General features: G+C 37.7%; 1 protein-coding gene across 1 annotated transcript in view; it reads left to right on the top strand.

Annotated features, from left to right (window-relative positions):
- Window positions 1-20,011, top strand: part of ntrk3a (neurotrophic tyrosine kinase, receptor, type 3a) — a gene marked incomplete at its 5' end in the record, with an annotated part of 276,753 nt that extends 256,742 nt beyond the window's left edge. The window contains 3 exons of the mRNA XM_079809971.1: window positions 2,997-3,240; window positions 14,666-14,824; window positions 19,489-20,011. Coding sequence (XP_079666097.1) covers window positions 2,997-3,240; window positions 14,666-14,824; window positions 19,489-19,674 — 589 coding nt within the window. The 3' untranslated portion in view covers window positions 19,675-20,011. The remainder of the gene's footprint in view (window positions 1-2,996; window positions 3,241-14,665; window positions 14,825-19,488) is intronic.
- Between the last annotated feature and the right edge of the window lie 1,483 nt (window positions 20,012-21,494).

Genomic DNA, 21,494 nt, shown 5'->3' with positions numbered 1-21,494 from the left:
GTTGTGCTTTGCATGTACAATTATCTCAAATACAAAGGGAATTAGTTATTAATGATTTAGGTCACAGACCAAGTGGAACATAATTATACACCCACTGAATTCCAATGTGATGCTCTGGGAATTTCAGAGTCTTACGATGCACACATCCTCTGGAGTTGTAATGGACAGAAATGCCGAATTCATTTTAAAACATAATTTTTTTTAATGAAATGTTTTAAATAAAAACAGAAATATAACACTTGACTGTGATATGTGACCCTGGACCACAGAACCAGTCATAAGGGTAAATTTTTTTGACATTGAGATTTATACATCATCTGAAAGCTGAATAAATAAGCTTTCCATTGATGTATGGTTTGTTAGGATAGGACAATATTTGGTCAAACTATTTGAAAATCTGTGATCTGAGGGTGCAAAAAGTTGTCCAAATGAAGTCCTTAGCAATGCATATTACTAATAATAATACATTTTTGATATATTGCAAAATATCTTCATGGAACACGATATTTACTCAATATCCTAATGATTTTTGGCATAAAAGAAAAATCTATACTTTTGACCCATATAATGTATTGTTGGCTATTACCACAAATATAGACTTATGAATGGTTTTGTGGTCCAGGGTCACATATTGTATGGGTAGCCAAAGTCCCTTTAAAGGGGCTATATGTAGGATTCAGAAACCCTTGTTATTAGCGACACCGGTGGCCATTAAGTGAACTGCAGCCAGCAACTTATTGCTCATGCTCGCACTCGTGCAGATGTAACGTACAAGAGACTAAACGTGATTCAAGGCCCCGATATCACAGCAAAGTTCTTTTTTGTTATTCGCTTAGAAGTAAAAAGTTGGAAATACGTCCACACTGCTGAGAACATTTAGATGAATATGTTCTGCGCACTTTCATCTCATTAACAAAATAAACACACAACAAAAATTGACAGTGGTGAGAAAGCATCTGATGATATAAAAAAATATACAAAAATAAACTAGGCGTAAATATGTGAACACCATACGGACACTCTAGACCGTGCATACACACTCTTTTACTGGAGTGAAGTAATGAAGTAAACAGAATGATTTAAATTCTGTTTTACATTTGATATACACATTTAGATTAAATATGCCACTCTCATTAATGAAGTTAAGCACTGAACCTTTTCCTGTGGCATGCTGTGTTTTAATGTTTTAACTAGTGAGGATTGCTTGGCGCATGATAATTCTGCTTTCACTTGTGTTCTAAATATAGCAGAACTCAAGTTCTGAGAAAATATTTTCGCGCAAATAATGATTAACTATGTGTACTTGACTCCGTCTAAGCCTAGAGACCTTCACGATTATGTAGATTCTATATATATATATATGTATATGTGTGTCAACAAAAAATACTTATTAGTAACATGAAAATAACCTTTCTTTGGGAGGGTTTGCCTTCGTTATGCTTCCTGGAAGTAAGGGTAGGAAGTTGGCAGTTTCATGTGACAGGAAGGAAGTTAATACCTTTTTTTTTCTCTTTAAATCCTTTATTTGGTTGTTTTCTTGAGATATAAGAAATTATATGTCATTGAGATAAAAAACATGGATACTATCTAGAAAAATACTTACAAAAGGAAAATGACAACTGTACACTGCGGCAACTAGTTTCGGGAAGGAGACGTGGAGATGCATGTATGCACAATCTTCAGCTGACTGGGCTTTATAAGGGAATTCTGTGGCGGTTCATGGCGCTGTGAATACTTTCTGGATGCACTGTATGTGTGCAGAAATCAAACAATTTCAGATGACAAAATGGTAGGGAACTCCTGCATTAGAATGTTGTACAAACCAGTTGCATGTCGTTTTCTTGTCGTTGTGATGTAAAGTTCAGCTTTGTGATGTCAGTAGGACCCATCTGAATGTGATTGATAGGTTACAACCAATACAAAGGTATTGAACAAGCAATAGGAGGTGGATACAAAGGACTACATGGTTTCTGACAGGGCTCTGTCGAAAGAGCAGAAATTGCTTTCTCTTTCCAGCTAGCAGGATTATAGGGGATAGCAGGCTTTGTCAAAACTGCTTCATACGTAATGACACTTTAAGGTGATAGATTCATGAAAGGGCAGAGAAAACTGACAGGGATGCAAATTGCATCATACAGTACTCGTTTCCTTTGAAGAGGAAAGTAATCTTTTGGTAATTTGCATTGACATGAATAGGCGCATTAGCTTATTTTAATTTTGCATTGATTTGTTTCCTTCTGCATTCATGAATATAGCTTTATTCTTATCTAATGCACTGCAAAATTAATTTATTTTTAAAGGGATAATTCACCCAAAAATGAAAATTCTGTCACTCACCCTCAAGTTGTTCCAAACATGTATGAATTTCTTTCTTCTGTTGAACCCAAAGAATATGTGTAACCAAAGAGTTGATGGGCCCCATTGACTTCCATTGTACGGAGGGAAAAAAATACCATGGAAGTCAATGTATGTTTAGACATCAACTGTTTGATTACTGACATTCTTCAAAATATCTTCTTTCATGTTCAGCAGAAGAAAGAAATTGTAACGTACAATAAACCAGAGTCTCAACTCCCATTCCCTTTAAAAGCCAGTTGCGCTCGCGCCATGGCTGATTCGCTATTTACATAGTGGAATTTGCAAAAAAAAAAAAAAAAATGCTTCTACAGAGAGGAATTGTATTTTTAATATTTAAAAATGTTTGTGTGCTGCTGCGCATCCCTGTGTGTGTAATGAACAGTGTGTACGCGCGTTGTGCACCCGCCTATTGGCGCATGTGTACAATGCACAAATGGGCGCAAATGCATTTGCTACTTAAACAACATGGCGCAGGACGTGAAAATGATAACTAGAAAAAAAACACTTGCAACGCGCCTGGCTCCGCATTTCTCCGGGTGTAGGGCCCTAAGTGTGTTGTAAGCATCCAAATCCCTTTTTGGGACCGAAGTGATTGAACTGAAATCAGTTGTGTCATTCCGGCTGTTTTATACTTGCAGAGCTCATGGTCCAGATGCAATGATCCTGGTTGACGGACAGCCACTGCAGACCAATGGGGAACTGGGTTTGTCTCAGATGCTGCACATAGCCACTCAGATCGCATCAGGGATGGTCTACCTGGCGTCTCAGCACTTTGTGCACCGTGACCTGGCGACACGCAACTGCCTGGTGGGCAACGGGCTGCTCGTGAAAATCGGAGACTTCGGAATGTCAAGAGACATCTACAGCACTGACTACTATCGGGTAAGAACACTTTTGTTTTCATAAACGCTTTGCAAATTGCAAGTTGGTGGAAAAAACGTTCATAAGATCTTAAATTATGCAGCTCTGAGACAGTCTGAACCTGTATTTAGCTCATTGATTAGTCATCAAATATCCACAAAACACAAATTAACCCTTTGTCAATTGTGGCGTATGATGGATCCATAATTGAATGCATAATTACTCATTTTTAATGACTTTTGAGGAGTTGTAATATTGATATATCAAGCTGCTTTAGTGTTTTGAAAGACCTTAATCAAGTTGTTTATTTACAGTCATTACAAAATGTTAATTAAGGGCGAGGTAAAAAAAAAAATTATTTCACCATATTTGTTAATTCAATGTATTAAAGATACTAACATAAATACAAACAAAGTCTATTAAATATTTGACCAACATCTAAATCATACACAGAGCTCTGAATACAAGCCTTGGTGAGATGTGACCACAAAAATACATTGAGATGTTAAAAGCACAAATTATCATATCCGTGTTTTGCAAGAATACATTTTGCAACAAAAAAAAATTGTGGATTCACAACCATATTAGATTTAAATTAAAGGAGTATTTTTAAAGGTATACAGTACCAATAAATTCAATTCTATGAGCATTTACTTGCTTGTCAATCCAAATTCAAGTGCATTTTAGTTATTCTTGCATGAAACACTAAAGGAGATATTTAGAAGCATGTACTGCTGTTTGTCTGTGTTATGAAAGTGAATGGGGACCATGCAGAGAAGGACAAATAGTGTAGATAAAATAGCAGCTTGGATACTCTGCTAGTCATACAGGTTTGGAACCACACAAGAGTCAGTAAATGATTATGGAAATACAATTTTTGGATGAACTATTCCTTAAAAGTTCAAGTATGAATTCAGACAATTCACTCATTCAAGCTGGTTGGCTCAATTATATGCTCCAGACCCATTTGCGCTTCACAGAAGATCCTCAATCAAAATCTTGACACAGACATGGGCCTCTCGGTAGATTTGGCCTAGATGACAGAGGGCTCAATTTGCAAGCTGAGGGCCCTAAATGAATTAAAATCTATGTCTTCACTTAGCGCTCAACAAGAGGATGAATGAGGTGACGCAGAATTTACAGAGCTCCTCTATCGCTCGACTAGATTAAGTTGATTTGAACATGATTGTTCATCTCGCTGCTTTGAATGTGACTCCCATTTTTAGGGCACTGAAGTGAAATGAGAATTTTACTCACTGTCAGAAGTCAAGGAATGATTCAGGAGCCAAACTAAAAAAGCAAACAGCTCAATCAGCATACGTACTGATGATATCGGTGGCTGGTGGTGAACTTTTGATCTGAGGAGACAAATGCCATACTATATATTACAAACAAGCCACATCAAATATCAAGTTTGTTTATTTAAGTGGTTTTTTTTAGGTTTTTAAAGGGGTCATGACATGGAATTTCTTTATTTTAATATGGTCGTTGAGGTTCACTTAATAATGTTAATTAAGTGTTTTGCTCAAAAAGGCAAATGCGTAAAAAAATATTATTTTCAGACTCTCTCTCGTAAATTATCCATTTTAAGGGGCGGCTCCTTTAAAGGGTTAGTTCACCCAAAAATGAAAATTCTGTTATTAATTACTTACCCTCATGTCATTCGATACCCATAAGATCTCTGTTCATCTTCGGAACACAAATTAAGATATTTTAGTTGAAATCCGATGGCTCAGAAAGGCCTCCATTGGCACAATGCACTTTACACTCTCAAGACCCATAGAAGGTACTAAAGGCATCGTTAAAAAGTCCATCTCACTACAGTGGTTCTACAAAAACCTTATGAAGCGACGAGAATAGTTTTTGTGCGCAAAAAAACCCCTAAATAACGACTTTATATAGTGATGACCGATTTCAAAACACGGCATCATGAAGCTTTGAAGCGTTATGAATCAGCGAGTCGAATCATGATTCGGATCGCGTGTCAAATCGCCAAACTGCTGAAATCACGTGACTTTGGCGATCCAAACCGCTGAATCGACTCACTGATTCATAACGCTTGAGGTCTTCATAAGGTCTTACGGGTGTCGAACGACATGAGGGTAAGTAATTAATGACAGAATTTTCATTTTTGGGTGAACTAACCCCTTAAAGGCTTGGCACTAAACTTACCCTTGGGTGGACAATGTAAAATTGACCGGAAGCAAGAAAATATTTTGAATATACTGGAAGAAAAAATAAGCCTGATGACCAAAAAGCAGCTGTTTACAGAAATGTGCCTCAAAAGTAACATATTTCTAAATGCAGGTCCTTCAATAGACACGGGTTGTTGCTTTTCCCAGAGCATCAGTCCTAATTGCAATGGAGGAAATATGTTACTTTAACAGTAAATGTCAAATAGACCATTGCATCTCATCTCACTAAATGTATTCTGTGGCTTACTTTACTTTAATGGCACTGTGAAATGGCTGATTGCACTCTGCAGTACAAAAGCGATCAGCGATCAATTTACTGTTCCTAACAAACAGGAAGTGACTGTTTTGAAAAGGCAAACCTAAATGTCCATGAGTCTGCGAGGCATTTGGCATTGATGCATAAAGATGAGCAGCATGAGATCTATTTAAACATTTCATTCAAGACAGAAAACTATTGATGAACAAATAAAATGGACTATTTCATCCACTGTTTGTGTATGATGTGTTTTTAGGGTTATCGTTAAAAGGATAGTTCACCCCAAAATGTAAATTATCCCATAATTTACTCATCCTCAAGCCATCCTAGGTGTATATGACCTTCTTCTTTCAGACAAATACAATCGGAGTTATATTAAAAAAATGTCCTGGCTAATCCAAGCTTTATAATGGCAGCCCAAAATTTGAAGGCCAAAAAAGTGCATCCATCCATTATAAAATTAATCCATACGGCTCCGGGGGGTTAAAAAAGGCCTTCTGAAGCGAATCCATGGGTTTTTGTTAGGAAAATATCCATATTTAACACGTTATAAAGCAAAAAACTTCCGTATTCAACTTACGAAGAAAGTGTAACGCCTCTCGAAGTTCAAAATGCTTACGCCACGTCCGACGTCCTCGTCACGCCATTTACGTTTTTTTTACGCTATGTCCGACATCATCGTCGTGACAGTTCTGCTTTTTCTGTAAGTTTAATACAGAAGGCGGTCTGTCGGAAGCTAGATATTTTATTTTTATTTTTATTTATTAACCCCCCGGAGCCGTGTGGAAGGATTACATTTATAATTGCTTCAAATTTTGGGCTGCCATTTAATGCCATTATAATGCTTGGAAGATCCAGGACTTTTTTAATACAACTCCGATTGTATTCGTCTGAAAGAAGAATGTCATGTACACCTAGAGTGGCTTTGGGGTGAGTAAATCATGGGCTAATTTTCATTTTTGGGTGAACTATCACTTTAAGCTCTATTGGATTCCTATTGGACTTTTTTGGAGTCAAATCAGCCATGCAGAATTCTGTTAATGCGCTATTGTAGAGCATTTCTAATCAGCCACTTTGATATCATTTAGCATGTAGCCTTAGAAGTTAGCTATCTAAGTAGGAAGCATATCCTTGATTTCCACAAATTGTTATAGTATAAACCCAAACCTGATCTGCAGGTTTCGCTTAGTAGCTCCTAACTGCAATAGGCACATACACCTCACATCTCAGAACAGATATAAACCGAAATGGCATCCAACAGCCCATCTTCTCTGACATCGGGTACATTCTGACGTGTTCATTCTCCAGAAAGAACCTCTACAAGGTGGTCTCCTGGGAATGAACACAGTCAGTTAGCCCAGAGTCAGTATTCATCAACAGCTTGGCTTCCTCATTCATGTAATGATTGTGCCGTATAATCTCACTTGCAGAAGGAGGAGAAGCTGGGGTCGATTTCGAGTTGCTCAGGCTTTCTTTGTCAGTATAAATTTGCGCTGAGGGCCATGATGTAGGAACCAAACACCTCAGCTTCCTGCCAGGAGGACCTGGCAGAGAAAAGCTGAGCTACCTTGCTTCAAACCCATCCGTTCTATAATGTGTTTGAAGGACTTGTTGTGGTGGAATACTCCATTAACTGATGGGTATCCAAGTTAATAGACCCAGAACAGAAACCTCCACTCTGCATTATGCTCTCTGTGTAACTTTTTTCCTCTGTTAATGCACATTTGGTTGGTACATTGCAATCTCTTCTGAAACTAGCTAAGTGAGACAGAAAACTGCACGAAATTCCAACCACATATGTCTATTTCCTCAACACTCTTTAACTTCTGACGAGCACTCGTTTAATGACATCATCTCTCGTCAGCTGTTCATTGAAACAAACATGCTATTGATTTTAATATGCATTAATTACCGCTATGTGATTCCCATCCTCCTCGTCTACGATTCTTCCCCCCTCCACTCGCTAATTGTGTTGCCTTTCATCTGTGCCCTTTCAGATTGCGTTGGCATTTTTGTCACCACCCTGCCAGTTCTCATTGCGATCTCTACGAAGCCCCGCAGACTGATTTACATGCATCTGCAGTCTCGTCGTTCCACCTCAGATAAAACCGGGGGAGCAATCTGGGAGAAGCTATTCAGATGAATGGAAGTTCAATCAATACAATCGATTCAATTTCCCAAACACTCGAGCACAAATAGTTTCACTAAACAAAAACACTGAATATGTCCGTGTTTGGTTTAGCATACTAACATACTACATATACTGTAGTCTAGTCAGCGCACTTTTCTCTATAGATACATTGCAGTATACAACACATTGTATACCACAGTGCACTTGACTTGACCTTACATTACTAGTGGGACGCTTGAACTGTTAATTATAGCAGCAATCTTTTTTAACTCATTTAATCTGACTTCTAAATGTTGAATTAAAAATGGGGAAACAGTTTTAACTGGATGCCACTCACATGCAGTGTAATTTAGCATACTTAAAAGAAAAAGTAAGCTGTATACAGTGTATACTGCACATTTCGTAAGTATTAATGTGGTATTCCATAACAAACATAGCCTATGTCTTTTGGTTTAAAAAAAAATAGACATTGTGGACATTGACACTGGCTAAATTCGGAATCGCATATTAGCAAACGACTATATGGCAGAAAAAAAGTGCAACAGTCGGGTTCCAGAAGTAAACATCACATTCATTTTCTCCATGGAACAATTTTGAATAATAACTTATAAACCATTAAAGACATATACTACTAAAGAGTTATGAGGTTGTTAATCAGTGGTATGCTTTTGTCAAAGCCGCCATCAGCAAGCATTATTTCAACATATTTTAGTAGTTTTTCCACCAAGAATTTCGCTAAGAAATTACGCCCAACACAGTGACGTCGCTGCTTATTAATATTTAGTAAGGTAATTTTTGTAGTATTTAAGTATTGGGGGGGGGGGGGGGGGTATATGATATTAATGAAGGCATTAATATGTGCTTTATAAGTACTAATAAACAGCCAATATCCTAGTAATATGCATGCTAATAAGCCACTAGTTAATAGCGAGAATTGAACCCTAAAATAAAGTGTTACCGCTATTTCTAATTAGGCTGGATCTTGCACGGCTAGCATTGCAGCTAACACAGTTAGCGCCGTATTTGACTGTTTCAAGCTCTCCAAACATGGTTCTGTCTCTCTCCCCTCTATCTACGTCCATTATGGTGATCATACCTTCATTACCTTCATCCCTGGCTGACTTTTCCTGGCAAGGATGTTGTGCGCTAAAGTGGGCTGAGTTAGCCAGGCGAGCAGCTCAGTATGGCCATGGGGAGCAGTTCCTGCCCACGCATGGGGAGCGTTAGCAGCGGCCCAGTAGTACCCTGAACTCCATCTCACGGAACAAGAGGAGTGTTGTTTGACCGCAGCAGGACTGGCATATTGCTTACACCTCCTAAAGGGCAGAGGCGGGAAGGAAAGAGCGAGCCAGCGAGGGGAGGGATATTTGCCACACATCACTGGAGCCTGTGGGACAGCTTCCTCCTCTGTGAGGAACTGGCTGCGAATGAGAATCACAGAAGCGTAGCTGATTAACATACACAGCCTTATACTGCCTTATCGTTCCCTACATTAAAGACATTACACTGGGAAAAAAACAACCTCCCAGACTTTAATTATAGTACATCTCAATGCCTCTATAGTTTCCTAATCGTGAAGACGTTCATATTTTTGCACTCATTATTCTGAGTCATTTGCAGTTTGCAAATTGAAATGAGCTGTGAGCTGCGCAGATGTGCAAACTAAGATTCTTTGTTGTGTATTTGATAAACAGTGATTTATTCAACGCCAAGCATCGAAAACGGAGACATTTTCCTAATTCTTAAATTGTCGTTGTTGTGCTCAGTGCTTGGAGACATGTCCTGTTGCCAAGGATACACTCTTGACAAAGCATTGTGGGATGAGAGCCAATGAACATTTTACCATAATCTATAGTTGTTTTTCTTCTGATTGTTTTTAACGCACAACTACTTTGTACCTAAATGCATTTATGATACAAAAATAAAAGCACAATAAGCATCCTGCAAAGCAAAAATTAGGCAGTCTGTGGATGTACAGTATGCCGCAGGCTGCTTTGTATTCCTGCACACAGTCGATAGCCTGACCCCCATGTGAGCAAACCACTAATGAGCCTTGTAATTAATACGCAGTCGCCACTTACGAGTTGAAAGCCGCAATAACCACGCAACCGCCATTGAAACGTCACTCTCAGTTGTCCTGGCATGGCTGTAATTAACACAAGCAACAGACACGAAGAGGAAATGGATTCTAAACCAATCCAGTCCAGTGCCGGCCCAGGGCAGAGATGATTAATGTCTTGTTGCTTTAATCGATTAATATCTCGCTTAACATAGGGAAGGCCTGGAGGGAGACTTTATTTATGGCCTTTGATGATTTGGAGCTGTCAAAAACCCTTAATGGATATATTTGTTTTCCCTTCCTCCATCTTTTCTGGTTTCTCAGTTTCCCGGGTGCTCTGCAAATATTGTAAAAAGGGGTAGGAGTTTATAAACCAAAAATGATCTGCGCCCATACTGCGGCATCACAAAAGCATACATTTTTAAGCATTGCTGTCTACAAACAAGTGACTTTAAACCGCTGGAGTGCAATAAGCAGGAAAGAGAACTAATTTCAGTATATGTACGCGCTGTGAGATGGTATTCGAGTGCTATCTGAGAGCACTCCCTTTCGAAGCACATAGAGGAGCTACGGTGTGGAGGGCTGCATTGGGATTGAGTCCCGCCGGGTCCCGCGGGACCCAACGCAAATCTCGCGGGAGCGGGCGGTTTGAATTTTGCTGCAGGCGGGAATGGGCGGCTAAAAAAAACACCGCGGGATAGGGAGGTTGCCTAGCGACATGATGGAGAAGATGGATGATGTAGAAAAGAACCTCAAACGAGGTATTTACAGCACAAAAGCTAAGCAAGGAAAGTCTGACATTTGGAGAAGTTTCTCAATTGTTTGTGATAAAGATGGAAAGGAGCTGGACTTTGTTCATTGTGACAAATGTGCAAAAATACTCATCTACAATGGGCACAAATCCGGGGTTTTTTTTACATGCAGGCCAGGGAAACGAAACAAACAACCCCATGAATCTCTTTAATAATATCAATACAAATACGTGTTTTTTTTCCCCCTGCGGGACGGGAGAAGACACAAAATCAATGCATCTCTATTATTGTGCGGGAATAAATTCTCAGAGTTTTGCGGGTGCGGGCGGGAGTGGACATACATATTGCGGGAGCGGGCAGGAGTGTAACACATACGTTGCGGGGGCGGGCGGTAATGGTCAGAAATTCGGCGGGCGCGGGTGGGAGCGGGATGAAGAAAACAGTCCCGCGCAGGGCTCTACTACGGTGGCCGACACAGGACAAAGATGTCCCGCGGTGTATGTAGATAGAAATGGCTCATTCTAAGGTAATAAAAACATAACGGTTCATTATGTAAGGTCTTTATACACCACTGAAGAAATAGTTAGGTATATTATATTGCATTTCTGTCAATAGATGCTCATAAATACTACACTGCACCTTTAAATGGTGAAGTCCATGCCGTGTTTTTTGTATTTAAAGGACAACTCCGGTGAAAAATGAACCTAGGGGTAATTAACACATGGTTACCGAGTAGATCGTTCTCTGGGATGCGTTTTCATGAAAATCGAATGTAAAGAGTTTTATCTCTAAACAGATTATCTTATAATGCTAGTATATGGGGCATAGAATAAGTAAAATTAAATCGCTAGTTAATACCACTAACAAGGCTCAAAATAGCCTCACACTAACACGGTAGCATAATGAGGGTCCCTACATGTAAACCGAAGCATTGAGAACTTTGTAAGTGTACAAACAGTTTAATAAGAAGATACTTTATAAAGACAGTACATTACGCGTATACAGACAGGAGCCATCTTGGAAAACAGTCTCGACAAGTCGAGCCACGGTTGAATAATCCGCCATCTCTTTAGTGTGTATCCTTTGGAAGCACTAGTCTCTGTTGCGTTTAGTTTTTTTAAAAGTTATTTTTATTTATTTATTTTCTCGTTCAGTGCTTTCTTCCGGAAACAACGGACCATATGAGATTCCAAGTCACAGTTCATCACTTAGCACAGCGTTCGTGGCTCGACTTGTCGAGACTGTTTTCCAAGATGGCTCCTGTCTGTATACGCGTAATGTACTTTCTTTATAAAGTATCTTCTTATTAAACTGTTTGTACACTTACAAAGTTCTCAATGCTTCGGTTTACATGTAGGGACCCTCATTATGCTACCGTGTTAGTGTGAGGCTATTTTGAGCCTTGTTAGTGGTATTAACTAGCGATTTAATTTTACTTATTTTATGCCCCATATACTAGCATTATAAGATAATCTGTTTAGAGATAAAACTCTTTACATTCGATTTTCATGAAAACGCATCCCAGAGAACGATCTACTCGGTAACCATGTGTTACCCCTAGGTTCATTTTTCACCGGAGTTGTCCTTTAATTACTTATAATTTATGTAGCATTTGTTATTTAGTGCTTGAAGTGTTTCAGGTAAGGCTTTGTTCTAACTTAGTTTTGTCCTATTGCTTGTCATTTCTTTCTTTGTTATTTTATCACAGACTGTTTAATTGTCTTCAGTAAACTTGAGTGTTTTTTGTTTGTTTTAATATTTTTTACTTTGGCTAGTATTAGTTTTTTGTGCTATTGATATTGAGCTAGTTAGCCAGTCTTAAGCAGTTAGAGCTATGCTAAGCTAATAGACTAAGCTCTTAGCTTTCTAATCAATGGCTAATTGAAAACACAAAGAAAGAAATCTTTCCTTTGACCATCTTTAGCTTGTGACATGTCCTTTAAAAGACATTAACATTTTAAAGTAAACTTTAACAGTTTTCATAAGCTATTTCTAATCAGGCTGGACAGCAGCAGCAAGTTGCTAGCATTGCAGCTAACACAGTTAGCACCGTATTTGACTGTATTTCAATCGTTATCGTGAAATAACTACTTATATCGTGATATAAGTTTTAATTGTAAATCATATTCTTATTTTTCACAGAAACTAGGAAGGTGAATATAATGATAACTATATTAGCCTCCACACCAGTGCACGCTAATTTTCAGTTTATTCTGCCACTTTAAATGATCTAGCTCTTTAAAGACGGAATGGATCCTCATTGGCTGTCACGGCTTTATTGTTCATCCGCTGGAAAAAAAATCTGAAATTGATCCTGAAGATATCATTCCTCTGGTATACTTGCGGTGTCATTGTGTCTTTTATCATAAAATTGTTCGATTATTAAAACTTTATAAGTATCGTTAAAGAGCACCTATTATGGCATTTAAAATGTTCCAAATATTGTTTTAGAAGACCCCAAAAACAGTTTTGCATGCATTCAATGACAAAAAAGACTTTAGTTTTCTTATAATATGCATTTATTTTTACCTGTTTTGACAGCGATTCTCAAATGATTCCTTTAGTGATTCACTTTTCAAAACCCCGCCTTTACGTGACTCTAATCTGCGGTGATTGGTCCAATGACCCAGTCAGTTGTGATTGGTATAGTCTGTGCAGATATTTTCGGAAACGGAACGGCCATCACCATATATGGTTTTCGGAACCTCTTAACTGGATTGAGGGCGCATTCGTCCTCAAGCTTTATTTGTTTAAATTAGCTCAAATGACTGTCAGATGTAAGTAATTACCATGTCAATCTATACATCATTTAAAAGATCTAAGAGTCAAGCTTCCATTTTTTACCTCTGTTTTATTCTCAAAGTCTTATAGTGACAGTAATTTGTTAATATGTGTCAGGAGTTATGAATATGAAAACCGCGTCGGTACCGTTTGATTGTAACATGAGTCTCAGCTGATCTCATTCATAAAAAAACTCCTCTATTCTCCTCCCGAAGACTCGCGACAAATCAACATCCCTCAGGGCTTTTAGTTCAAAAGATGCAGATGAGGAGAAATATTGATCGATTCTCATATGTCTGTGTCAAATTTCTAAACAGAGGAGTATTTTTTATTCAATACTTCCTCAAAATGCGCAGATGTAGCCTAATCATGAGCGATGGAGACTCTTATGTGTTGTTTTCAATTCATACTGGCAGCCGGAGGGTGCTCTGTTCACATGTAGTCCATATATGGTACAGACAGACAAAGAAGATACCATATGCCATAATAGAAGTCCTTAATAAAAGCTTCCTGAGATCGCGAAACATGCAAATAGAGACATTTGAAGACTAATAAACACACAATCGCGACGATGTATGGTTTGTCTTCAAGCCACTTAGTCTTCAAATGCACATCCTTGGGCAGATGAAAAAAGTTCGCTTTTGAGTCGCACTTCAGAACACAGCATCTCGTCACCATGATGTTTTCTAGTTTTCACTGGCGTCTTGGAGCGCAATAAGTGGGCGTATCGTATTCAAATAACTTGACAAGTTGACGTCATCTAGTCAGAGAAAAAGCTTCGGTCTTCTAACGATTCTTAAAAATGACTCAGAGTCGACTCTTACTTTTGAAAGAAAATAACTATATATTCGGTGCACTGTCATATTTCAAACTTTGCAGGATGTTTTTGTTCACTTAGATCTATGTTACACACTACATGAAAGGTAAATTTCAAAATTCCATGATAGGTGCTCTTTAACATTATAGTTAATGTCCTTTGTGTGAATCAGGGCTTAAGAAATTATAAAATGCTGTGTCTATAGTTGTGGTGTGGACGTCTCCATTCTCATAGGTTTACAACGATTATTGAAATCATCGTTATATTTATCGTCCTTGGTGTCGTCCTTAAGAAATTACAAAATGCTTTGAACAATTATGGAAGTCTTGGAATGTTTACATAAAAAAAAAGACTTTAAATCATTTTCCCTCCAAAACTCTGTATTATAACATGGAATGTGTAGTTAGTATTGGGTAATGCAAGTTTGTGAAGGTCACTAGTCTTTGCCCCGACAGGTGGGAGGACACACCATGCTGCCCATTCGCTGGATGCCACCAGAAAGCATCATGTACAGGAAGTTCACAACAGAGAGTGACGTGTGGAGCTTCGGCGTCATCCTCTGGGAAATCTTCACCTACGGCAAGCAGCCATGGTTTCAGCTGGCAAATAATGAGGTATGTTCATTTTATGGGTTTCCACAAAGAAAAATCCCTCCGACAGAAAGAAATCTTCTTTTTTAGCTGTTTGCTCGCCTTCTGGCTTGCTTTGGTCACACGTTATTAGTAAACTGTATGACTGCCGTAGGCGAAAGCAAGGTGTAAAGACTCATTGCCTAGATGAGATGATAATAAAAAGCTTAATGGAGACAGAATGTCTGTACTGGACAAAAATTATTTGTGAAAATAATGTAGCAATATGGGACACATTCAGTCTTGAGACAGGATGACTAAAGGAGCATAATCACTGGCTGTTGTGGTGAGGCTTTTGACATGTATAGACAGTAACTCAAGCTCATCTTGAACATGACTTCTTCCTATGAAATGAACAAGTACACGTTGAAATGTCATGTTGTTGTTGTTGTATTTTCACCGCACACATATTCCCTCGTGTGTCGCGTTAATGAGGAACATCGGCACTTAATTTTCGGCTATTGTTCTTCTGCATGTAACATTTCACAACTAAGGTTTGGATGAACTCCAAATAGCCACACACACATAGAGAAGCTGCTCCCAAATTCCATTTTGTCTGAATAGCAAAGATTACTATTTAGCTTTTCAAATAAATCTCATAATTACCACTATTGAACTAAATGTTGTTATGGTTAGACAAGTGCCTTATAATGTATTCAGTACTGATACTACACTGGGCTCTATGCATCAATTTATGCATTCATAACAAAATGTTGCAACAAATATCCACATACGTTTACTGGAATTCCCTGTGCAATGAAAAAGAAATTACATTATGAGTGAATGTAGATTGTTATATTATTAGAAGTGTTTGAATGAAACTCATGAAACCTTCAAATAACGCCATATTTCACCCCCAAAACAAAAGAAAATTGTTTAAAATATATTATTTTGCATAATGAAATTGAAGGCTTTTCTAGGACCAATACAATGGGGAAATTCTTTATAAATTAGTGCTGTCAAACGATTAATCACGATTAATCGCATCTGAAATAAAAGTTTGTGTTTACATAATAGTGTGTACTGTGTATAATTATGATAAATATCTAAATACATACACATGCATGTATATATTTAAGAATTTGTTTTATATTTGTATGTAAAATATGTATATATGATATAAATATATATACAGTGTATACATGCAAATATTTCTTGAATATATACATGTATATGTGTGTATTCACATATACATAATAATTACATAAAATATTATGTAAACAAACTTATTTTGGATGCGATTAATCGTTTGACATGTATGTATTATACATTGACATCATGGATATACAAAACTATATAATTACTGTAATAATCAAACTACTTAGAATCAACATTTTGAATGACTTGGACAAATGCAAACTATGAGATTCACATTTATAAGCAAGAATCAGCACTAATAATATAAAGTAGAGAGTCTTTGTGAGAAAGTGTGTTAATGTTTTTCTCTGCTGACCAAACACAGCTGGATGTGCTGAAAATACTTCATTCCCCACTTCAGATTCCCAAGCTGTGAAAAGTGAAAAAGCGACAGCGATTCTCTTGAAGCTTCTATTCGCAGCTGGTTTGAGCACTACTTCACACTGAGATTATCAATATCAACTCAGTGAACCATAATCTATAGGTGCTGTGCGATTTATGCAAGAAAGATGTGTGTTTGTATTATGCACTGAAGGGGCTTGAATACCAATCACATGCACTGCTCCATATTCTGTTGCCAGAGGGCTGATGGCTACTGTATTGCATCAGAACGTATGCTGTCATTTCTGCCGGTGGAAGAAACTAAATCAAACTTTCAGTCAATAGAACACAGACATCCACAAGATGGAGTCAGCGCAGTGGACACAAGGGACCACGAACAATCATCTGTCTCTTCTAAAAGTCGATACGAAGCCATCCACTGAGGCAAATGTCTTCAGTTTCATGAGATGGCCCCATTTTGCGTATCATAACACAAAGGCTATAGATGGTTTTTCTGCAGAAACAGACAACTGTTAAATGATAGATTAAGTCTGTTGTACAAAAAACACACATCAGTCAGTTCTTGTGTAGTCAGGACGGTCAGCAAGTCCTCTCGCCGCATCTGACTGCAGCAGAAATGCACTTGTGTTATAATTCGTGGAGCAAAGATTCCTCGTATACGTCGCAAAAATGATCATAGAGTATAAATATAATCATTTAGAATTTTGATACCACATTACATGAAGTCTGTGTGACTTGATTAACAAAAAATATTTGAAATCGCAGTAAAAAAAATAAAAAATAAAAAATACCCATGCTCTTGGAATGAAAACTACATTCTGACACAACTTACATACACTTCCATTCAAAAGTGTTTAAAGGTGCTGTATGTAAGTTTTGAACTGTACTAAAGCAGGGCTCCAGACTGTGACTAAATGGTCGCATTTTGCGACCTTTTTTCCTGCTGGTGCGACTGAACTTGGTTAGAGGTGCCGCGGTGCCCAACTGATAAGAGCTGCCATTTTTGTTACATTTGAGAAACATCGGACGGCAAACGAAACGAAAGCGGAACGGAACCGCGCTACTCGTTTGAGCTGTGCTGCGCGGACCGTTTATCAGCTCGGACCAATAATAGACATCGCAGCGGGAGCTCATACATGAGCCGATCTCGATCACGCGACACCGTTACTAAACAGCGCTAAAACAGATCCAGTGCAAAAGGGTTTGAGTTCACCTCAGTATTAATAACATCGCTACTGCGAGACCTAGTGGGGAGACGGGGAGACGTTTGGTGCAGAATTCTCTGTTATAAACCACAGATATCAGATCAAACAGAGCTGACGCGGAGACCAGGAGAAACATTTTGAAACATTCAGGGGTTTCAGTCCACAAATCATAAACATTCACCATGGATTTAATGTAGTAACACCCCATGGTATTGTGGAAGAAATGGTCACATTTTTTTTTTTTTTTACATTATTCATCTCAGGGTTTGTACAACCTTTTGAGAGTGAAATTCAAGCACTTTTCAAGTTTTTCACACTTTTTCCAGCACTTCAAAGTTGTGGATAAAAATTATCCAATTTTAATATTATTTTTAGTGCGATGATTTTTAAAACTAAAAGTTTAAAGGTGCTGGCCACTTTATGGCAAAAAACAAAACAAAACACTATAACCAGTAGGTGGTGGCATAGGAGCACTTATTTGACTTATTAGACATTTCCACTCCTTAATATATGTAAAAAAGTAAGAAGTCACAAAGTCTCATGAAAAACTAAAACTTTTCTTCAAATTGTGACTGGATTACACAGAAAACAAGTAAAGAGTGTTCCTTTTAGTTCAGTATGATACTATTGAAGAACAATAGTACATTTAATAAGAGTGGAATATTACAATTTTCCTTATACAAATGAGGTTTTTGCACATTACTGTTGTTAATAAAAGTTAAATTTTTTCTGCATAACAATTCAAGCTCAGCGTTTCACTGTTAAATTTCCAATAAACAAACATGTACTATTATTAGTAACTGCACTTATTAACAAAACAATGCAAAACAATAGTAATTTTATAATTAAATTAATCTTATGATAAATGTTCCTCCGCTGGTGCCACTGCTCTCAAATGTTAATCTGGAGCCCTGTATTATCAAAGTATTTATTTGTAATACAGTGGAAATTTTCAGTTGGGGGTCACTGTGCTCCTAGTGAAAAAAGTTAGTCTGGAGCCCTGTAAAGCATAAAAATACCAAAATATGTTTGCAGATATGTAGGATACATGCTGAGTTCACATAATTGTTTCTCATAAAAGCAATGCTACAGCCAGATATTCTACTTTGAAATGTGTGTTCCGTGTCGGAATGTCTGTTTTTGTTTTGGTCTGTGCGATGTTGCACGTTACCCAATAGTATTTTGACGCCCACGGGTTGCCAGTTGTCATAAATCACAGCATATTGCTGCCATGGAAGCCAGCAAATCAACTGGGATCACAGATTCTACCCAACCTAAAAAGCCTCAGCTTCCATCTAACAATCTCTATGAACAGAAGGACATTAAAACGAGGATAAATCAACTTACAGTGTGTAAGTCTCATCACTTTCCATTGTCGCTTGCTCGTTCCTGTTGCGTGTCCTCAAATTGGCAACCCGAGTCTGAGGAGGAGGAGGGGGCGGGCCAAATAATATTTTTAATTTGGACTGCAGTACCCATTCATTCATACATACAGCTCCTTTAATGTTTTTGAAAGAAATGTATTCCGGCATTTATTTACAGCATCATTACTCGTCTTTAATGTCACATGATCCTTCAGAAATCATTCTAATATGCTGATTTGCTGCTTAAGAAATATTAATTAAATCAATGTTAAACTCCCCATGACTCTTTAATGAATAGAACAGCATCTATTTGAAATATAAATCTTTTGTAACAATGTAAATGTCTTAACTATGACTTTTGACTATTTTAATAAATACATTTAAAATAAAATACATTAAAAAAGCTAAAGGTTTGCTAAATATTGTATTGTCCTTCCTATATTAAGTTTCTATATTGTTGGTATCACAAGTATCTAAGTATGCCAGGCTCAATTTGATACAATATGTAACAGAAGACCTTGGCCTGGAAAAGGTTAAAGACCCCCGCAATATAATATTTATCCGCAAGTAATTCCATTCTCCTTCCTCCCTGTCTTTACAGGTAATCGAATGCATCACACAAGGACGTGTGCTGGAGAGGCCACGGCTTTGTCCCAAGGAAGTGTACGACATTATGCTGGGATGCTGGCAGAGGGAACCGCAGCAGAGGTTGAACATCAAAGACATCCAGAAAATTCTTTATGCCTTGGGTAAAGCCACACCTGTCTACCTGGATATCCTGGGCTAGTGTTTGTTGGGAATATGTTTGGATGTCTGTCTGCGTCTATCCAACGGAGGAACGAACAACCTGGGATTTTACCCAAAACAACATGTACCTTACTTCGCCACTGTCAGACAACTACAACACGGGGATGGACTTAAGTGCCTGCTACTCCTTTCGATACACTGGATAACAGTCTTTAAAAAGCACTTTTACATTTTGTTTACCTGCATATAAAGATGTACAGTTCTACTGCAAGAAGAGGAGTCTCCTTTCTCTGTTTCTTTCTTTTCATTTGGGTAAGAACAGCCTACTTTTAAACTCTAAAAAAGGAATAATGGAAAACTTTCCCCCTAAAATATGGAAAAAGTAAAAAAAAACAAAAAAAAACAAAAAACCTTTTGTTGTTTCCTGACTGCCTGACAATTCTCCCCGTGGTTACTTGTTTTTCATTTTATAAATATATATATATTTTTTATTTATTTTTCTTTCACCTCCGAGTGTGGATGTATGCCATGTTTCTTGCTGAGGGTATATCGCCTTTCGGATATGACTGCTTACCGTTGCCATGTCAGATAATTGGCGAGGACTTTTTTTTCGAAAAAAGCCTTACTGCGCTCTGATTGGCCGGATCTTCTCTCTGACTCTACAGGAAGTATCCAACAGGGCTTTTAAATATTTTGAGGAGCTTTTTAGTGAATGGATTAACTTGAAGGAACCACCAATCAATACAAAGGAGTTTATTTAAAAAAAGAATGTATATAATGTAAATTTCTGTGTCACAAGCGACAGTATGTTAACTTATTTCATTTCCTGATTAGATGATTTTAGTTCCTTGGCGTGCTGTTACGGTGAGTGAATTCTATAAATATTTTGATAATATTTTAATGTTTTTTTATTTTTCCACATGTCCATAGAATGTATGTTGATATTTCTAAATGAACTTTTTTTTTTTTCATTTTCCCACTCTTTTGTTTTTTCGATGCGACCAAGAGCTCAAGAACGGTTAGGGTTTTCAAGGTGAAACGCACCACAAAAGGAAAATCATGAGACGTTGCCTCGCTCCTTGTATTCCAGAGACCTTTTGCTTCTGAGATGAATGTAACAGGAAGAGTAGATTTGTTTCCTAAGTGAGATCATGCCCAGAAAATACTCATATTCCATTCACTAGCCCTCATCGCTTTAATGAATTGTGATCATGCTTCTTTGCAAACATATTATACCATCCTTTCCCATAGTTTGAGTAATAAAAGAGAAATGGTTAAGTAGAACTAGCAAGAGCAACCACTAAATTCCTGAAGAAACACTGTCCATTCCTAGTTCTGCAACCTCTTTCCTCTAGTAAATATTGTAGCTGCTATATAAAGTCGTCAAAATATAATGAAAGAGAGTCCATAACAACATAGTAGATTCTGTCAAGTAATATTTTCCCCCCTAGTGTTTAACAATAGAATACTGTAAACACAATAATGTGATACTTGTATAATCGAGAGATGGAGCGTTTCTAATACTAAAGGGCTTCTTTGAAACGTTCTTCGTTTATTTTTGAAGTGACATTTGGATTGTTTTGCTGGCTCATGCTTTCCATTTAAGGTGATTCAGTATTTGTCTAATGATAAATCTAATCATTACACGTAGAGTAAATCAGCCATCTGTGCAAACGATTCTTGAGCACACAATAAGAGACATTTTAAAACTTCATCCTGAATTTAACTTAACCCTTACATATATCAACAGGTTTTTTTTAGGTGTATGCGAGTGCTCACTTTGATTCTCGCAACTTAATCATTACCAAAAGCGAAAAATTTCAAAAAGTTTCCAGCTTTCCCCAGGTCTCTATCAGGAAC

Source organism: Gobio gobio, assembly GCF_949357685.1.
Source record: "Gobio gobio genome assembly, chromosome: 25".
Classification (NCBI taxonomy): Eukaryota; Metazoa; Chordata; class Actinopteri; order Cypriniformes; family Gobionidae; genus Gobio; species Gobio gobio.
The sequence above is the reverse complement of the archived record's forward strand: the minus strand, read 5'-3'. Positions and strand labels throughout refer to the sequence as shown.